The 21012-nt window shown below is 38.2% G+C and overlaps 1 protein-coding gene across 4 annotated transcripts in view; it reads left to right on the top strand.

Annotated features, from left to right (window-relative positions):
• Nucleotides 1-20132, top strand: part of rbm33a (RNA binding motif protein 33a) — a 36148-nt gene extending 16016 nt beyond the window's left edge. For 2 of the 4 annotated variants that reach the window (XM_056746930.1, XM_056746938.1), the window contains exons 10-19: nucleotides 1082-1143; nucleotides 3878-3998; nucleotides 4301-4629; nucleotides 5466-5729; nucleotides 5986-6285; nucleotides 6648-7217; nucleotides 10195-10359; nucleotides 12835-12996; nucleotides 13439-13527; nucleotides 14881-20132. In XM_056746930.1, coding sequence (XP_056602908.1) covers nucleotides 1082-1143; nucleotides 3878-3998; nucleotides 4301-4629; nucleotides 5466-5729; nucleotides 5986-6285; nucleotides 6648-7217; nucleotides 10195-10359; nucleotides 12835-12996; nucleotides 13439-13527; nucleotides 14881-14929 — 2111 coding nt within the window. In that variant the 3' untranslated portion in view covers nucleotides 14930-20132. The remainder of the gene's footprint in view (nucleotides 1-1081; nucleotides 1144-3877; nucleotides 3999-4300; nucleotides 4630-5465; nucleotides 5730-5985; nucleotides 6286-6647; nucleotides 7218-10194; nucleotides 10360-12834; nucleotides 12997-13438; nucleotides 13528-14880) is intronic. The other 2 variants (XM_056746945.1, XM_056746955.1) reach the window with 2 other exon arrangements.
• Nucleotides 20133-21012: the final 880 nt, after the last annotated feature.

The raw sequence follows: 21012 nt of genomic DNA on the forward strand, positions 1-21012 counted from the left end.
AACATTATACTTGTTTGATATTGTCATTTACATACTGAATAACCTGTATGGACCATTTATGACAGTTAACATTTAAAGACAACATTTTATATATTTTGTTTTATATTTCTCTAATTTTGGAGAATGAGCAATTAGCCCTCATCACACTATTTGGATGTTATTAATATTGTAACAACATGAACCTACAGCACATGTGATTGATGGTTTAGCATCACTCAACATTACTTGCAACCTTACAGTCAGCAACACTACATTCAATTTAGGTGAAATAGTTATAAGATAATAATATATAATTTAAATGGAACTGGAATCGGAACCAGACATTTTTTTTTACGATACCCTACCCAATTGAACACAGAGAAAGATATTTGGACGAATGCTTGTAACTTAACAGTTCTTGGACCCATTGGCTACTATAGTAGAAAAAATTACTATGGTAGTCAAAAGGGCACCAGAACTGTTACCTTTCCTTCATTCTTCAAAAGTATCTTCTTTTGTGTTCAACAGAACAAAAATATTATGCAATTATTACCACTATGGTAGTCAATGGTGACCAAGCACTGTTTGGTTACAAGCACTCTTCCAAATATCTTTCTTTGTGTTCATCAGAACAAAGAAATGTATACAGATTTAGAACAACTCGAAGGTGAGTAAATGATGACAGAATTGTAATTTTGGGTGAAATGTATGGCTATTCTCTATCTGTTTAGCCGCTGCACTTTAGGCAGATGCTAACTAGTTCACGTACATTTTCCGCTTGGGTCCTTCGAGAGTTTTTCCTTGGTATGGCCTTCACTCTGTTGGCAGCACATCAGCACTAAAGCGGCTTTCTGAAATGCACACATCTCTGTAGGTGAAATGATTCACAGCGAAATGACTTTCTTTTGACTGTCAGTTTATCTCATTAGGTGGGCCAGTCTGCTCAAGAGAGAGGTGCACAGTTTAATCAGCAGAACAGCCCTCTCTCTGTGACCAGCTGTGACAAACTATGATTTAGACACGTGGCAAGAAGAGACTCTCATTCTGCATCCCATTTGCTGTCTGCCTAACTCGCCCTTTTTCTATTTCCATTTGATCTCAGTTTCCTCAATGCCTCCCGTGCAGAACCAGCCAAGGCCTAACATGGCTCTACAGAGACTCCCGGTAAGTAACCTCACGTTTCGAATTGAGTCATTTCGCTGTGCATAAACTACAGTGTGTCACAGTCGAGACATCATGGTTTGTCCCGAGTTTAGTGTAATCGATTTGACTGGCTCGCACCCACCAAAAGCGGCATTTGTCTTGCTGTGTGGAAAGTATATCTCGAAAAACGTCCTCGTATGTCGGGAGAACTTGGCGATTGAAATTGAAATGGAGACCGTGAAAACACTGAACCGAAATACAAGCCCTTCGCCGCCTGGAAAAGAGGAGTGCTTGTGAGGATGTAGAGGAACCATCAGGCTGCTGCCGGTTCTATGGCTAAAGTGATTACTTCTGAGAAGGACACAATCTCGACTGTGTTTTTGTCTCCTCCACTGATATAATACTTATGTGTTTTTCAAACTTTTGCTTGCAAGGGACTGCATAGCAATTTTTAAACTGGCACGTGGATAGTTTTAAGAAATGGTTTGCTTAAACTTTTCTGTAATGGCCAATATTTCTCTTTTTTCATGGAGTTGCAGTGCAGATAGTTTTATGAAGTCTTATTAAGTTTATGTCTGTTGCATATCAACCACCACTCGACTGAGTTGCCTACAGTTGTGTTTGACCTGCACACTGTGACTTGGAATGCTTGACCGGCCTTAATCTTGCTGAATAGGAAAGGTTTTCAACACACATTCATGACACATTTCCAGCTGTCTGTCTCCCAATGCCAGTCTGGTACAGACAGGACACCATTTAGAATGCCAATGGCTTTTTGGAGAGAGCAGCGTTCATTAGCCCTCTGGGCACTTGATTATCATATATTAGCATATGATCACTTCTCATTTTACAATAGGCTGATCCACAATTCCTCTATGAATATTTACTACTGCAGAGTTTTGAATATTAATCTACGTGCTACATATTTATGTTTGATACAGGAAAGAATCATCAACTCTTGTATTTGTGTGATTAAGCCTATAGCCTGACTGCATTTGTCAGGTTGGTTTGTAAATGTTGTCGTTTTGCTTTAAGAATAACAAATGATTTGCTTATCTGCTTTTATATACACCAGAAATGTCTTGTTGATAAGATAGAGTTGTAGTGGTCCAACAATACACACTGATCACACAATTCAACAACTTATAGAATTGATGAGGTTCATTCAATGTTCACTTAAAACTCATCATGTAAAGAAAGGTAAGAAAGGATAACTATAAAAGAGAACTTCTTAGAGAGAAATCCATAAAAGCACTAAATTAAAAACAAAAGGACAAAATGTTTTGTATGTTGATGCAAAATAAGTTGGCATCTCCGCTGATAGGATTAAACAGACAAGAAAACGCTCTACAATATGTAATATATTGTTTTGAACTTAGAAATATTGTACTGTGACAATATAAGATTGGGTATATATAGCTTCGGAAATAATAAAGAGACTCTTTCCATTTTCAAAAGTCATCCAACAGCAATGTGAAACACGGACAGCATGACAAGACACATGAAAACGGATAAAAATCTAGGTCATCACATGAAGAAATACATATACAAATATTGTTGTATTGCTCAAAAGTGAATATGAGCTTGTTTTCTTTGCAGTATTTGAGGTCTGAGAAATACAGAGAATCTTTTATTTTCACTTTTCCGTTTTCTTCAAATTAATGCAAATAAATACTATTTGGGAGGAATCTTTGTTAAAAGTTCAAAGGGAAAAGCAAAAATAATTTTACCTAAACGCATACCTATAAATGTAAGTTTATAAAAAATGGTCTCTTAATTTCCCCCCGGCTGTACGTGTTGGTTGCACGTATTCATTTTTTGAGCGTTTGTGAGATACTCGAGTCAACAGCAGAAGTGAACAAGTCGGCAAGTGTATTTCAAGTCACATAAGGCTTGTCTTCAAAATGGCAGCTGTCTGTGGCATTTGTCTTTCCCTCTCCCGTTCTATCTTCCAGGCAGATCATAACTGGTTACATATTAAACAAATCCATGGGTATTTACGAAAGATTAGCTCCCTGAAAGGACATGCTCCTTTTATCAAACGAATGCAAACTCGCAAAGGTATTGTGAATGTACTTAAGCTCCCTTTGTGTTACAGGAGCTGACCTTTTGAATAGAGCAATGAAGTCCACAATAACAATGCGATTCTCTCTCGCTCCCTCCTGTCCGTTGCTTAGCTAAGCTGCTGATTGACTTTCTGTTAAGCAACTTGCCTGGCCTTGGCGACACTCATTGGCTGACTGAAGATCAGAACTGAAAACGTGGATTAAAAGTTTGATTGCATCTTAAGTCATTTATAATAAGTAAAGAGGTGCTAAGCATCACAATTTATTGGAGTGTGGCCTCTTTGCTCTTAAGAAATTAGCCTTCATTCAAAGTTTATTTTTAAAAAGGAGGATTGGTATTCAGCTTCAGGATTAGTAGGGATCGTTATCTAGCTTTCTTCCGGAAAGGTAGAGGAGGGATTTTGAGTTTTACGAGAGGTGAGTTAGGTAAGCACTAAGAATGGATAAAAATTGATATTCAAGGGCGTATGCAAATTCTTTCCTTTCTGGCTAAAAGATTTCTCAGTGGTGTTAGCTGATGTTTATGAACATCTTAATATGAAGAGTAACGCCTCGAAATCTAAACAAGAAGCGTTTACTATTGCGGCTTAACTCGTGTGTCAACAATTATGATGTTCTGCCTCTGGCAAAGTCATTGTGGGGGCCCGGTGCGATTCTGTTTTTCATATCTGTGCTCTGTTCTTCTTTAGGCTCCTGATTTTCCGCAGCACCTTCAAGGAAACTTTGGCCCACCTCGGCCCCTGCCCCTCCAGGAGCCATGGAGAGGACCACCACCACCTCACCAGGATCGAGAGCACTTTTTCGCTAGTGGTAATGTCAACTTATTTTTGAAGCTTAGATCACGGTTTTGCCATAAAGGCAGTCACTGGTTTAAAAAACTTGAATACCTGCCTAAACTGAATACCTGGTTTGACTTTGTGGAACGTCTGTTTCGACCTTCAGTCTTCTTAACAATTGTTTGTAGGAATAAAAGTTAAAAGATCTGTTGATCTCTCTTCTCTTTGTAAGTTTGCTTAGCGACTGCACACTGTAACATCAACAATGATTTCAGATGTGATACTGTGCGATTCTAGCTTCACATCATCACTTTTCCTCCTTTTGTTCTCTTCCAGAACCACGTTTTCCTGGCCACCACATGTTTGACCAACCAGGCCCTGTCCCCCTAATGAATAGCAGTATTCTTCCATTGCCGGGGCAAGGACCTCCGCCTTTCCCTCCGCAAGGGGGGCTTGGGGGTCCGGGTTTTGGTCCTCTAGGTGTTGGGCAGAGCCAGGGTCCTCAGGGAGGCGGTCTTTTCCAGAGAGATCCCCCTCGGCCTGGTTTGGCCCCACCCCCTGGTCCCCGTGGCTTTGTTGGTCACAGACAGTCCTACTCACCCCAGCAGCCAGGACCCCCTTTTAGCCCCCAGCACATGCCATTTGGTATGCAGGTACGCCAGAGAGTAAGTTGGTTTGCCCAAAATCCTTGCTTGGCCTTGCTGCTGTGATTGACATTGCATTTTAATCCGAAGCATGAAACTATCGCAAATCTTTTTTTAAGTGATTTGGGTCTTGAGCATTATTAGTTATTTACACATTTTTTACACTTTCATTTTTTACTATGATGTGATAAAATTGTTGTCCCGAAGTGTCAGTGGTTCAGTGTATAGAGCAATGCTTCAGGTGGTTAAGCTCTGTTTGAAACCTGGTAGTGTAAACATACGTTTGTATTTTTATTTATGCATGTGGCTATTTATACCACTTTCTGCTTGAACTGCTAACACAAAGCTACTAGCACCAGTTGAGATGCAGGAATACTATATTATGTAAAATATATAATCCATACATGTGGGCAGGGGTTCTAGTTTGCAATGATCTTTTATAATGCTGATAAATGAGAACCCTTTATTTCTTAAATTGAAAAACAGACAAGACTGCCCTCTTGTGTTAGTAGTAGTACCGTTTGTGAGTTATTTAAGGTCACTGGGTTAGTCCTGTCTGGGTATTTTTGAAAAAAAATTGATATGAGCAAATTTGTCTTATTTTCTGAGCTTGCCAAGTATGCTGGTGTTAGGTGTGAAGCTGCCCAAAAATGTTGGTAATTGTGACGCGTAAAAAAATTGTGTTTGAAAGACCCAGTTGTGCTCTAGTTATTTAAATTGAGCTAATTTCCAGGGTAATCCCATACCCCATTTCAACCATTTTATTACAGATTACCTTAATTTCTGCATTATTCTCGGCAATATATGTGTTATCATTTCTGTATTTAAAGGACGCTTTTGTTTTTCATGGTTTTCAGGGTCTGTTGCAGCAGCCTCTGCACCATGATCCTCAGTTATCGCACCAGTCCTTGCACCAGCAACACAGACAGGACTTTCTCCCACAGGGACTGCCTCAGCCTCTGCACCAACAGCACCACCAACACCAGTCACGGGACCAACATCCCATCGTGCCTCTCTCCCAGTCCCATTACCGCCAACAAGAGAGACAGCCAAACCACAGACAGATGCAGCCCCGCCAACAGGGAAACCAGCAACGAAACAACCATCCTAGACCCAGAACGGTGAGCATTTTAAACATGCATACAATGGAATGTGCTGAGTTAAATTTGGTACTTTAGACCACATGGTGTCTCACTGATCAGTTGATATTTTATTTGTTACTTTTGGCACTTTTCTGTGTGCATGTTTTTGATATCCAATTTATGCATAGTAGTGGACATGACTTAAAACATTTTGTGTCAAGAATTTCCATTCCAAAGTAAAAAAAGCACAGTCAACAGTCTTCCATCAGGTAATCCTGATCTTAATTTTCCTCAGACGTTATCTTCACCCCTGCAGCAGATCCCTCCTCAGCGCAACAGCAACCTTCGTGAGCTACCCTTCGCCACTGGTAACAGCAGTATGAACCTGTCAGCACCTAGTGGCCAAGCAAAGCCAGTTACCAAGGTAACACAGAGTGTTAGACCGGGGCAGGCTCGTGGTGGACTCGCAGGAAGGGGAAGACCTGTGGCGCAAGGACAAGCTGTTATCAGAGTACAGCAGCAGCAACAGCAGCAGCCCATTGCACCTGAGATAAAGAAAGAGCATCCAGCCGCACAGTCGAGCACCACTCCAGAGGTAATACTGTGCAGCAAGATTGTTCACACACCCATCATGTGAGAGAGATAAATGTCAGTGCTGTTTTCCATCCATGTTCCATTCTGTTATTACACGTGGATTTGTGAGACGGAGATGTATCTCCATAAAGAAAAATTCAGTTGTAATGACTTGTGTACACTGTATATGGAGATGTTCTTATTATTATTTCTTATTTAGTGCAGCACAATTATATAATTGTTGTAATTTAGCTTTATCCTTATCCTGGCAGTTATGCTGGTGCTTCTACATTTAGCAGCTAAACTCATTTTTTGTTAAAAGCTCTTGATAATGAACTGAGCATTTTTCCCCTCACCTTAAAAACTGTTTGCTTGTTTCATTAGGATCCAAATGAAGATGAGGAGACCCGTCAGTACCGGCTAAAGATCGAAGAACAGAAGCGTCTGCGAGAAGAGATCCTCAGGCGTAAAGAGCAGCGCAGGCAGATGCAGGCTGGGAAACGCAAACAAGAACTAATGGAAAGAATAAGCGGGCAGAACCCAAATCAGACCCCTCAAACACAACATCCCAACCAGACCCCTGTACTTCAACCCACTGGAGGCCAACCGGTTCCCTCACTGGTCTCTAATGGCACAATTCAGAACCCTTCATCAGCTCCCGGTGCCCCGCGTCTGAACGTGAAGGCCTGTCTGCAGAACACTAAACCCCAGGGGCAGGCTGGGCCACAGAAGCAACAGGTCACTGGTCCTGATTCCAACCAGCAAGCACAGCAGAAAAGGCCCGTGAATCCACAGACTGTTCAGAGACAGAATGCTGTTCCGAGTAGCCCTGTAGAGGGGCACAGCCTGCCTCAACCTCAACCCGGTGGAAAGAGGACAGTGATGCAGCGAACAAACAGCGTGGAATCACCGCAGGTTCCACAGAAGGTTCGAGTGATTAAGCTACTAGGAGAGGTGAGTGAACATGTTACATGCTTAAAGAAACAGTTCACCCAAAAACAAAAAATCTGTCATCATTTACTTACTCTTACTCGCTCGGTTTTAATGGGCGTGCCGCATTGAAGACTTTATAATTTTTGATTTTACTCAAATTTACGGACTTATTTCCCGGATACGATGGAAAGGCTCTGTGTATAGTTTGTATAGCCTATACTTGAAACCTAAACCTTGATATCGAAAAATGATATATGAGCCCGCCAAATCACAGAGATGCCGATTCACACAAGCTTAAGATCACAGACAACCTTTGCAATTTATACAAATGACTAGAGGTCCCCAGGTAATACTAATCTTGTGCGAATAGTGCTCAGAGCACATCAAGCGATCTCTAACAAAGCAATAGTGACGTATAGTCAAAAATATTTTACTCGCATAAGATTTCTGCGCCATTCTTATCGGATCCAATATTGAAGGTACATCACTGCTTTTTAATATTAGTCATTCCACAAATTCATTGTCGACCTATGCCTTGTTCACGAAGGAAACTTCAGAATTGTCATGCGCGAAACAGTGGGCGTGGCTAGAGAAGAAGTTCTTGATATTTTTCTGTGAAGGTGGTGTTCAACCTATCAATGTCGTCATAGACAAGTGCATTTCAGAACCCGATGTTCCCTGGGCCTGGTGTCAATAACAGATGTAATCTCAGTAACAAGCGCGTTTTCAGTTCTAACACTTACATGATGTTCGCGTGAATACGATTCCCTCGTATATAACAAAAACTCGGGTTCAAATTGTGATTTTAATTTATGCCTCCTTTAAAGTTCATATGTCACCTGTTGTTTGATTTCTCTCTTCTCTTTGTCCTTTGGTAGTTGAAGTAGATGTCATCGTAACTTTTAAAAGAATAAATCAAATAACTCAACACAAAGACAGTGATCCTATCCAATTATTCTAAAAGTCAAACCTAAAGTTTTAATAGTTTAAAACCAAAGCTGGTGCGAAGCAAATTTAGCATTTTGAAAGAATCAATATCTACAGCCGTCTCTTTGTCATTGAAGTGTGGTGTCATAAATCACAGCAGAGCGCTTTATCTTTAAGGATCATAAATGGCACCATCCTGTCACCATTAAAGTGAGTCGCTTGGCCTTTGTGTCTTTACATTGAGTGACAACAGATCTAGCTTTCTAAAGGTTTGGGTCTTTAAGTCAAGCTAGATATGTAGAGATTGGCAGTGAAGGTTTCAGAAATCATTTAACGTTAACAAAGACTTAAATTTGAGGTGATTATTAACAAATCTGACAGGGAATTTTATGCGCATTGAGCGAGAAAAGGAGGGCCAAATGATGATTTATGGGGTTTATGTGATGATTTGCTACGTCGAATGAAGAGAAAACATCCTTTTCCCTCTGCTGCCCGAAGCGAAGCTAAATGTCTCCTTTGAGTGCAGGATCGCTGTGGATGAAGATAACTGTGTGTCAACTTAGTTAATAGAAAGCTACACACAGCTATCTGAAGTGCCACGGCTCTAACTGACAAAGAGGAAGAAGGGGGAGGGGGTGGATGAGCGAGAAAAGCCGATCCTCTAGGTGCTTCTCTTCTCCTGCTGTCAACCTCAGCTGCCTGACAATGTTATCTCTCTTTCTTGTTCTCCCTTCTAACTTGTGCTCGCGCTCTATTTTGCTCGTTCTCTCTTCATCCATCTCCTCTCCCCTTCGCCTCCCGCTTTATCCATCCATCAGCTCATCATTGAAGTGTGTTAGAATAGGTGTCAGTCCGGGGTTTGCAATTAATCTTCTTCGTCTTTGGTGATATCAGAGTAATAATATCTGCGCGCGTCCGTAAGAAAGAGAGATGCCAGTTGGGGCGGATTTGTGTTTTTCGCGAGCTTAGCAGCACAGATAAGAGCAAATTAAATGTTCATCGGGAAGAACACAAAGCCTGCGCCTTACAAAAGCAGCATGGGGGATGGAGGTGACAGGGTGGGTTGGGGGAGAGGTCCTTGTCAAGTGTCATCACCCCGCCAGTATTGCAACGGAGCATCTGATAGGTGTAATCTTTGTATTGAGTAAGATTAATCAATTAACCCTTTAGACAGAGACAGGCTGGCGAGAGATGCTGGATATGCTTAGAAAAACACAGATGGGCTGAAAAGGAGGTGTTGCAATGTGAAGTTGGCAACTATGTCTTTGTCATGGGATGAAGGAATCTGTTTGAGATGTAATTGATGTTTTGATAGTTCAACAAAAAATGTAAAAACTGTCATCATTCCAAACCTGGATGACTTTCTTCTGCAGAACACAAAAGAAGATATTTTGAGGAATGTTGGTATCCAAACAATATTGGCCCTGTTGACTTCCACTGTATGAACACAAAATCACAGAGACGATTCTCTAAATGTCTTCTTTAATGTTCTAAAGCAGAAAGAGTCATGTAAAGGTGTTTAACATGAGGGTGAATGAATGTTTTTTTGAGTGGACTGTCACTTTAAATGTTTACACAAAGCATGTTTGGTTAGACTTAATTTAAGACAAGAATATTATCAGCACTACAGTCCGGTATCAATACAATACAATATCAATTCAGTTCAGTTCATGACATAAATTTATAACCAAAACTGAAAATTTATTTTAGAGCAGATCCACTTTTGTAAAGAGATATTTATGATTTTTGCTTTCCTGTAACAGGTGAACAAAGGAAATTCTGACCATTTTCCTAATAGGTAGAAAAATATTTAGTAGTATTTGTTCATTGCATTGAAAGCTGAAGTGGATTAATTGTTTTGTTTCTGTTTTAATATCATTTTATTCTGTGCCAGTTTTAACAAAGCATTCATTTGTATAAATTAGCTAAATTCTAAAAGCTAGATACAAGTAATTAGTTTTGATAAAAGTAGTGTGGATTTGATGATAACCAGCATGCCTCACTTCTTCATGTGTCCAGTGTGATGTTTTTTTTGTGTGTGGGTCATAAGATGTGTCTGTTCTGTATTCAGCAGGCAGCGGCTGGTCCCACTACCGGTCCCCTACCTCAGCAGCAGCCAATAGGACGGCTTGCCCCCCAACAGAGACTGGGTCCCATCAGGAAAGTTACCATGGCAACTGCCGGTGTACAAAATCAACAACAGGCCGGACGTGGCATTGCAAACCAAACAAACCGGGTATGACATTGAATCTGGATTACTTCTCTAAACCCCTTAATTGAACAGGTGCACAATGCCATTTTAACACCGCACAGAAACGAATGCTTGGCCATTTGTCCAAACATTAGTAAGGTTATTTTGATAAATTAAGCTATTGTGTTGTGTTGATGACAAGATTTTGGGGTAGTGCTGAATTTAAAAAACTGCTCCATGCTTTCATGTCCATGACATTTCCCATTGATTTATGTAGGACTGGACAGAATATGTAGTCCAGATTTTGACTCTGTAAGGCATCTTGTTTGCTCTGTTTCGCCCATCATAAAAAGCTGTTCTAAGCGCTTCTCTCCCTCACGCATCAGCACTAGTAAAGACGGCAGATGTGGTTCCCTTCTACGGCTCCGCTATGTCACTGCTTGTCCCAGGGGACCGGTAGCTGTTTTGGAAGAGAGCGGGAGCAGTAATGATATGGAACAGAGTGCCAGGTGCGATGATATTGACAGGCTGAAGCAGGAGAGATGAAGATCCCTTGGCCTTATCCACTCGCTGCCTTCTCTGTACAGTAGTCCAATCTCACGGGACAAATGCGGCGCTAACACGTGTCAGTCAGTCACAGCAGAATGCCTTCTTGCACAGCCGCTCACCGGCTCCTTCAGTCAGTTTGTATTGCCGCTTCTGCCAAAGCTCTCATGTCAAGTCGGATATTCTAAACTCGCACACTAACATTTCCTGCTGTTTACTGATACACCCATGCCCTTGTAAATCACTCACTGACATTGCGCCCGCTGTCTTGCTGGGAGCAAAAGTAAATTGCATAGCAGTCACAAGAGAATATCTAGCTCTAAGATTACGAAAGGGATTTTTGCATATCACTCCTGTATTTGGGAGGCTCCAGACCCATTCCGGCTTTTGAAGGGACAGTTCACCAAAAAAAAAAAATTCTGTCATCATTCACTCATCCTTGAGTTGTTCCGAATTTGTATAAATTACTTTGTTCTGATGAACACAGAGATAGATATTTGGAAGAATGCTTGTAACCAAACTGTTCTTGGCCACCATTGACTACCATAGTAGGAAAAATTAATATGTTTGTCAAAAGTGCCCCTAGAACTGTTTGCTTTCCTACATTCTTCAAAATATTTTCTTTTGTGTTCAACAGATCAAAGAAATTCCTACCGATTTCGAACAATTTGAGGTGGACAAAATTTTGTTTTTGGCTTGAACTGTTCTATGAATATGCATGAGATGTCTTTAAAAATACCGATAACATTGAAATTGCTACAAAGGTGTTTCTCACAATTTAAAATGCATCACTATACAGATATGTCCTGAGTATCTTAAGTTAAAAGTGCTTTAATATATGAGAGGCCTTGCTCTTACCTGAGTGTTGTTCTGTCTTTGGTTTTCACTTAGCATAGAGCATTGTTTTTTTCAAGGCTGAAAAGCTCAAGTTCAGTCTCAACAGACCCCACAACATTTTAATTCACCGGGCTTTGTCACATGGCCTCTAGCAAACTCCAGGCGTGACTTAATGATGGCCTTTTTCATATGTCTCTTCCCTCTGGCCACTTCACAGGTCTAATCAGTTACAGTGTTGAGAGGATTGAAGGACAGGTTCCTTTCTTTCAAACAGAGTGCATCTCTATCAGTGTTATTGCTGGCCTGTTGCTAGTAAATATGCATTTAACACAAAATTCAAGGAATAAACAAAAGGTTTAAATGATGGTCAACTGTTAAAAAAGTTTGTTACAGCTTGGAATTCATTGGTCCCTCATTGATTGCTGAGGGTGAAATGCTTTTGGTAAAAAATGAACTGTGTGGTTCCTCACCCACTGTTTGGTACATTTTGAACCATAGTTTACGTAATGTCTTGCCTCTGAAGATACAAATATTAAAGGTTTGAGTTACTTTATAACATGCGGGTTTTTGAACTGCTGCAGATCAAATCTTAGTGTACCAAATGTACAGGGGTGCCAGGGAGGCTGCGAGGGTATTGATAGAGCAGTTTGAGCTCGCATGGAGTCTGTCATAATCTGTGTCCGACCTGAGCTCACCGCAGATTTGTGTTTATTCTATGATTGAAATATCATTAATAGAACTGAGATGTCATTTCACAAATTCATAATTATTTTGATGTACTTACATAGTCCTTTTGACAAGGTTAACAGAAATGCTTTTGGTATACTTCAAATGGTGATGTTACAAAATGTAGTTTACAAAATGAACCACAAAACACTGAAACAAGACTTTACCATTCTATTATTAATAGCAATAAAATTGATCAAGTGTATTTTTAATACTTCTATATAAAAAACAATGGCGTTAATAGAAATAAATGTTAATTTTGGAACAGAAGGAATATAAATCTAACACCTGAGTTTTTAAATAGTTTATTCCAGGGATTTTTAACTAGTCAGTATTATAGTTATTAATTATCATTATGTCATCATTTCTTTGCACTTTTGTTTTAATGTTGGCCTTTCTGAATGTCCACAGATGGTAGTCCGGGGTCGAGGCCGTGGTGGGGGGCGCATGATGATGCATCAGGGCCAGAGAGCTCAGAATCATCAGCCCAGCGCCGTCTGCATTGAGGGTTTGTCCACCACTACAACCAGCAAACAGCTCATGAACCTGCTCAACTCTATCGGCCCTGTTGAGGTAAAGTCATCTTAATCACATTTGTTCAGTGTAATACTACTATTTTAGTTATTAACCTATTAAAAATGCGGCAGAGATTGACTAAAATTCTAAGAAGTTTCCAATTTGTATTAGAAATATGGATCATGGTCTAGCAAGCCTTTAATGTGCTCTTTAAGGGATGTTTTTCCAGGCTTTGGTTTTGCTTTTGGCTGATGTGTGTGTTATACATTCTCATTTTGGCACAGTTACTATGGCTCTACCTGATCTGTATTCTCAGAGATGTTGCAGAATAAAATATCACAATAGCGCCATCTAGCTGTGTTTTGTTAAGTTTTTCTACCGTAGATATGATCATCACCCACTCAGTTTTACTGTGAAGTTGCAGAAGTCATTAAGAAAAATAAAGATGATCATCATTTTGAGATAACCTGCAGCTAATAGATCATCTGTTCATCTGTAGATGTTTACAATGATACCTGAGCAGCGGAAAGCCATAGCAAAGTTCACGATCCCACAGCATGCAACCAGTTTCCAGCACAGCTTTCACAGGTGACCATTTTACGATCATGTGTGTCCCAGTGTGTGAAAATAAAAACTTGAGGATGCTTTATGAACATTTTGGCCCTATTTTTTTCTGTTGCTGTGATTGAATGATACAGATTAGAGTAATATTGCCTAATGTGTTGAATATCTGAATGGTAAATGATGTGTGTTAATGCGAAGCGTCAAATTGTTTCATGTTTTGATGGAGATTAGCTTCTCTTTAAATGTGACTTAAGGCATCTTCCACAAACAGGATACAAATAGGTTTGCCAGTGCATTAAATGCACACATCTCACATATTTTGTTGTGATGATAAAATAACAGCATAAATTGCTGGTTTTAAACTAAATGTTTGAATAGTGACTTTGTCCGGTCCCACGACATCTTGATTTTAATACTTATATGAGCTTATATTTTACTAGGGATGCACTGATATGTTAATTTTGGCCGATATCAATAACATATAATTCTTTAACATTGGAAGCCGATAACCGATATACAGTATCTTAATATTAATATAAAATTCCCTAAGACTGAAATAAAATGCAAAAAGTGGACAACTGCTTTTATTTGAAAAGATTCACTGCAGGAAATAGGGTAGCCATTAGTTCTCTTTTTCCCCTCAAAATCATGTACCAAGCCTACTTTACACTAGTTAACGATTCTTTAACCTTCAAACTACTCTGGTATATTTTTAATTTAATAAACAAATTATAGATGTTCTTTCAGAGCAACCTTAATAGTGGTCTTAATAGCCACATGTGTAATAGGTCTCAAGACAGAAAGCATTCAGACAGCAGTCTGATTGAAACAAAAGGCTTTTGTTCCTATAATTTACACATTCATAAATACTGTATTTATATACTGTACCTACATCAACAATGTTTTGCTAAAAGCAGTAAGTGAATGATTATGACAGAAAGACAGTAATTCACTATAACTCTAAGCAGAGTGCAGTTGAAGAAGTTTAACCGAAAGAAATGATTTATAAGCAATAATGTATCGGCCTTAATTTTATTATCCGATACGATAACATTCAAAAATGGCCATTTATCGGCCGATAACCAATATAGCCGATAATTTATCGTGCATCTCTAATTTTTACTCTTATTAATAGGATTTTTGGAGCTCACCCATTCAACACTGATGTTGGAATAAAGTTGCTGTCAAAAAACATTATCAAACAAGCATTTGATCATAATCCCTAGTGAGTCAAATGACAGAAATCTATTTAGTTTGATTAATTAGTTTACAATCAGACCCTGTTTTGTACCCTTTTCATGGAAAATTCCTAACGTCCCCTATTTGCTTAAATGGCCCAGTGTCTCATTTCAATTACATGTTCCTTTGGTTACATAGGCACATGATAGATTTGTCTCACATCGATGTTTCCATTATTGATGGCTGAGGAACAAGTCAGTTCGTCAGAAGAACAGAAAGAGAAGCGAACAAGAACTTTTGTGAACGCTGGAAGCTCAATCTGGAGTCCAAAGCACTGGAAGCTGTGTGGAAGTACTGTCAACAATTGAAAAACTAATGCATAAGTGAATTAAAAAAACAAGATGGGGCCTGCGGGACACGACAGCAGATGAGCTAATGTTGTGAATGACTTTGGCGTGACGTTTCGCTTTTTCTGTACATTCATTTGTATTTGAAAGTCAACAAATAGAGGGGAAAACTCTTGTTAGTCTGAACCAGCCGGTGAAAAGAGATGACACAAAAACAGTATGTGTGGCAGATGATAATAGTTGCTCCCATCCTTTAACTTTCAAGACAATTAAGAAAAAAATGCTTTTGACAATTGAAATGCAGAAAGTCCTGCTTATTTGGTATTGCTTCTCATGAACATGATTAAGTTGGTGGTTGTTCTGATCTGCAGTTCTCTGTGCCGCCCGTAGAGTGCAGCAGTGGAATGCAAATCTGCTCTGGTGGCACTCTTTGGTTTCGAGAGCATCTGGACATAAAGGTGAAAGTAGAGGTATTGAGATGCAGTGATAAGGGGCATTTTTGTTGAGCTTTTCCAGGATCCGAACTGTCGTGAACTTACTGTTAGATTGCAGAACTGTAATTTGTTGCTCTATGGCTATGATCTTAACTTTGTTCATTGTCCATTTCAACTTTATAATTCTATTCCACATTGATTAGGTTGCAAAGGTGTCTTTTGCAGAGCTGGAGTAGTGATGCACGGCTCATCTGTGGCTTTAAGACATGGTCCTTGCAATGTTAAAAATTATTTGACAATTGATGGCTTTTATGCTTTGATTTTAGGTTTAGAGACTAGCATGTAGCATTTGTCGGTTATTTTAATCAATTTAATTGAAAAAATTGCTGAAGGATTTGAAGGTGAGTTTAAAACCCACTCGCTTTTTTGGTAATACATCATTTTAAAATGTTTGGTTTTCTTTTCTAAAAATGTGGCACATATAGTGTGTGAACGTGGATGAAATCCATAGGATTTTATTGCATTGTGTTGTGTTGCTTTGTCAGTGCTTGGTTTGCTTACCTGATATGGATTGTCTCTTGGGCACTACATGCTTTTGTCATTTGTTTATATGCAGGGATATTCTGACTGTTACCAGTGTATGGCTAGATGTTTGCCTCTATTTGATGTTTAGTTTGTTGTTTTGAAGTTTAAAGTAAAACTGTAAAATAATATTGTGTTCATAAAATTAATTGTTTTTTCTAGTATTATTTTAGGCTTAGACACTAACCTACAAGTGCATCTCATTCATATATTTTCATTCTTCAGTAAACAGTGAAAGGATTTTTAATCGTGAGTGTTTCAAATAATTATTAGTCCATCAGTTGTGTGTATGTGTAATGCTGTACAGGTTAACCTAAACTGACATTATGGCTCCACATTTCAGTTTTTTTCTAGTACGTTGTGTTTTTCACATTAGTGAACATTAGTCAGCTGTTTATATTAAAAGCTACTTATGTAGTGAAAATAACATTGTTTCAAGAATCTCAGTTAAGTCGAGCTTGTTCGAGCCGTTTCAAAGAGTAACCGAAAAAATAAGCTTTTGTAACTGGTAGCACACCCAGGTGTGTACTTTCACAGGATTTTGGAGCAACTATTATCAGTTGTCACTTTCTTGTATATAATGAAAAAAAAATGTACGAAGCTGTCAAGTCTATTGTTTTCTCATCTTGAATCTTTCCATTTTTGAAAATGGTTTGACCATACCTACTGGTATACGTGGCAGGTGAATTTCTTTTCTCCGTTTGTTTTTATATAAATATAATTATAAAGTATTTCATTGGTCATTTTACAACAGTTTTGTTATTGGAGAAGTTAGAGCTTATTATTTGAACATATTTTAAAAATGAAAATAAAAGATGGTCATGTATATACCATGTAAATACGGGTATGTGAAGCCGACTAACTTTATCAACCTTTACCTGTCTGATGTTATTTTTGTGTTGAAGATTCCCTATAAGGTGCTTTTTATTATTCTAACCATTGCTGAGAGCCTTTATAAATGTTTCTCTCCATGTTACTAAATGTAGACGTTTTTCAAAGGAAGTAATTTTGTTTTTCTTAACAAGTGACCAATGTCATTTGAAATCTTTTAATTGGTTCTGGTGCTGATGCTGAGACGCTGAATGTGTCCCTTATCCACCCACTCATTTTATAAAGAACTCCTATACAGTATTGTAGTCAACAAGGTTCATCTTGGTTTCCTTTTTGTTTGTTTTCGAACTTTGCATCTAACAAATTCAAGAGCAACAAACATGTATACAGAAAATGGGTAAGATTAGGAATAATTTGAAGAAGCAAAATGTGAAGATTCACAGTGTTTTATTTTTTATTTGTTTATTGTTTACTTTGAGTTTTAGTAATGCTGCATTTCATAAGGGTATTAGATACAATTATTATTTATAGTTGCAAAATATTATTTTTTGAAATGAGAGAATATTTATATATGTATAAGTGAATCCTGTGGATTTAAATTGTTTCAGCTAGACTGATTGTTTTCTAAGTCTTAAAGGACACAGCATTTACAAACTGTTGTCTTATAAGAGAGAAAAACAGATTCATATTGAATCATTTGGTAACTTCTTTGTAGAAGAATAACTTCCGTTGAGGACTTGGAGAAACTGTTCCTTTCCGAACTGTAATCACACATGTGATTTAAGATTTAAGAGTACTTTATAGCTTTTAAATTGGTTAAGGTATTGCTTAGTGGTTTTACACAATATGTTTACTTTGCAATGGTGGTCTGTTACAGTTAAGAGTAGGATTAAGGTTTACATTTTTGTTGCAATGTTTTTTCTGTTATATTTTTTATTTTTCTAATCGACGAGTGACTTGCTCATTTTAGATTATTTTTACATGGATACTGCTGCAGTTGTTGAGCCATTGAGTGTTTTAATACTTGGCTTTTTAGAATGCTAACATTTTATATGATAGTTTACTGTGTGACCAAAATGTACCCCATTTAATGACGTTTTCAAAGGGTTTTTACTAGTCTTTGGCCATTTAAAGTGTCAAACACAAAATATTGCAACACATTGGCAGCACTGGGATGATTTGTAATTAAACCGTTATTTCTCTTTCAGGACGGAATCGGAAGCAAAGGAAAAGAGGGTTTTTCATACAACATTTTGGGGCGGTTTCCCGGACAACGAGTATCTGAAATCGGGACTAGGCCATAGTTAAATTAGGATATTTAAGTCCATTGAAAAACATAATATACAAAAAACATTACTGGTCTGTATCTTGAGACAAAACAATCTCACTGATATGTTTTAAGTCATGTCAGTGCAAGTTGTTTTCGATCGAGACACCTCTAACATTTCAGTTAGTCTAGGACTAGGATTAAACTCTGTCCAGGAAACCGCCCCATAATCTAGCGTTTTTGTCTTTTAAGATGTTACTTGCACTGGTTCTCAGAAGGACAGTTTTTCTGAACATTAGCCTTACAAAATTTTGGTTTGCTTGTTTTTACTTATTATAAAACTAAGTTATGTTTTTGTTGATACAGTATAACTAATAAAGTGCCTACATTCCATTTATAGAGCAATAAGTATCACAGGGGAATTAAATTGGGTAGCTGTTGAGATGTATGCATTAGTGTTGAAGTTATTTTGGGTGTGGTAGAGAAATATGTAATGCAAAATAAACCTGGCATATATGAACATGAACGACGAGACTCTTTTTCAAATAGTGACATACCGTTTAGACTAGCTAACAGATGCTGGTAGACCGGTTGCTTGTGCCTTGAGTGTTTCATCATGTTCTCAAGACGCCTGAGAGACGATTAGTTTTAAGCAGTGCAGAATTGATATTGGTGGCTTGGTCAGGTTGCTTGTGTAAGTGAGAACTGGTCTGTTTTGTGCTTATGTCATGTCAGATTTGTGATTTGTTTATTAGCTTACTGTGATGATTTCTATGGTGGAGATGTCTGAAGAAACCATACTTATTTTATAAATACATTACTTAAAGAAAGTTCACCCAAAAATAAAATATTCATTATTTACCTTATTTCATTCCATTCCTAACCTGTATGGTTGTCTTCTGCAGAACACAAAAGAAGATATTTTTAAAAGCTTTTCTAGCCAGACAACTTTTATGTGCACAAAATTGCATACATTTCTGTATATCATTGGTCGTGTTTGACAAAAGAAAGAGACAAAGGTTTTGAATGACTTGAATGTTTAAATTATATTTTTGGGTGAACTCTCCCTTTAAACAAGGATTAATTAATTTGTTTGTCTAACTTCATAAAAGTAACATTGTTCTAAACAGTCATTTTTGAAAACCATTGCACATCATCTTTCAAGACTGAAATCACATATTTTATGTGGTTTGATTCCTATAAAAAATACATTAATACAGCTGTGTTATGAAAAACCCTTCTTGTCATTTAAATCCTTAATGATATTGTCTTTGTCTACAGTAAGCCTGACTCCAGATGATGCTAACTTAATTTGTCTTAATTTTTCAACAGGTGCTCTCGGTTTAACATGTCTCTTTCTGTCTTTCTCCCTCGTTTCCCGTTTTGTTTCTCCTTTCTTTCCTTTATTATTTTCTTTCCTTCACTTTATCTCTTGCTTTATCTTTCACTTGTTCTTTCATTGGTCTGTTTATCCGGGAATGAGGTTCGTTGGGATGGCTGTTGTTGCTCACAGTGTGGTGTTTTGTGAACATAATCCTTCTGTATCCAAGCAGGGGGACCTTGCCTCTGGATTTCCTTTCTGTATTAGCCTACGTCCATGGAGGTTTTGCGTCTCTGGGACCACACCTTGAGTTCCAGAGTTCAAAAACTTGCACAAAGCCCAAGAGTGATCTGTACTCTCTTTCACAGCTGTACACACGTGTTACAATGAAAAGTGTTGTTGAATGAAAAGGAAACATTACTTTGGAAATCATTATTGTATGAGGGGAAGTGATTTATGCTCGGCTGTTAGGACCACTGTTCTGTTGTCCCTCAGTCATGTATTAATGAAACTGTTTTGATGTGTCTGGAGGTTTTACACAACCTGTTCAACATGTTGAATTACGAAAATAATAAACGATGTTTGTTTAGTGACCTTTTATTGCACTTGTCAGATGAAAACCATTAATATGCCTTAATTGTACTTATTGTAATAAATCGCTCTTCCTGGATTTTGTATCCATGACTCCTCTTTTGTTTGTTTGAGTGATTATATTTGACATTTAAAAGCTTACACATGCTTTAAAAGACTGATAGTAGGCATGGATGAAACCAGATGGTTTGTATACCATTTGTCTACAGAAATATATTTTGTGCACATAATAGATTTTGATGTAATTTATAGAATAGCTTTAAGAATTTTTAAGACCTAAAGACGTTGTTTAAATGTTCACATTTCAGTTGTTCACATCCACATCATCCCTCTTTTTATAAATTGGGTGGCTGCTAGGAGTAAATATTAATGTGTTCAATATGAACGATTGAAATTCAACATTCCGACCTTTATTTCATTCACACTTAACAATAGACGCCAAACCATTTTTGTTCCCAACTGGCAGCAAGTGTTTGTTGAAACAGTTCCTCTCTGCAGACACGAGGCCCCTCTGAAGGATTAGTTAGTTTTATTTACCTGCTCCGTGGAATGCTTTTGCCTGGTCGCTTTTGTGTCTGTCTAAATGCTCAAGGTCAGGGCTGAGTGTGAGCCTCACCAACAGTCCTACAAAGCAGCGAAACCTGCAGCACAATGAAGTCTTCTCAAGAAATGGTAGTGGAATTTCTATTCGTGTTGCAACAGAGTTCAAAAGCTCAAACTTCCATTTACTCACTAGCTGACACCCTTCATGCACACACACATGCAAAGATTTATCATAAAAGACAAAAGGAATATATGGAAGTTTACACAGAGCCAGACTAAAGACTAACCCAGTGGCCCAATTTTTGTTATACATTTATTCATCCTTTATGCTGACCACAGTGCGTGGTGTAATTGAGAGCAGTAAAAACGGATGTCTTTGTCTGGTTTTATCAGCTAAACTCAGATTAATTCTTG

Source organism: Triplophysa dalaica, chromosome 1 (genome assembly GCF_015846415.1).
Source record: "Triplophysa dalaica isolate WHDGS20190420 chromosome 1, ASM1584641v1, whole genome shotgun sequence".
NCBI classification, from domain to species: Eukaryota; Metazoa; Chordata; class Actinopteri; order Cypriniformes; family Nemacheilidae; genus Triplophysa; species Triplophysa dalaica.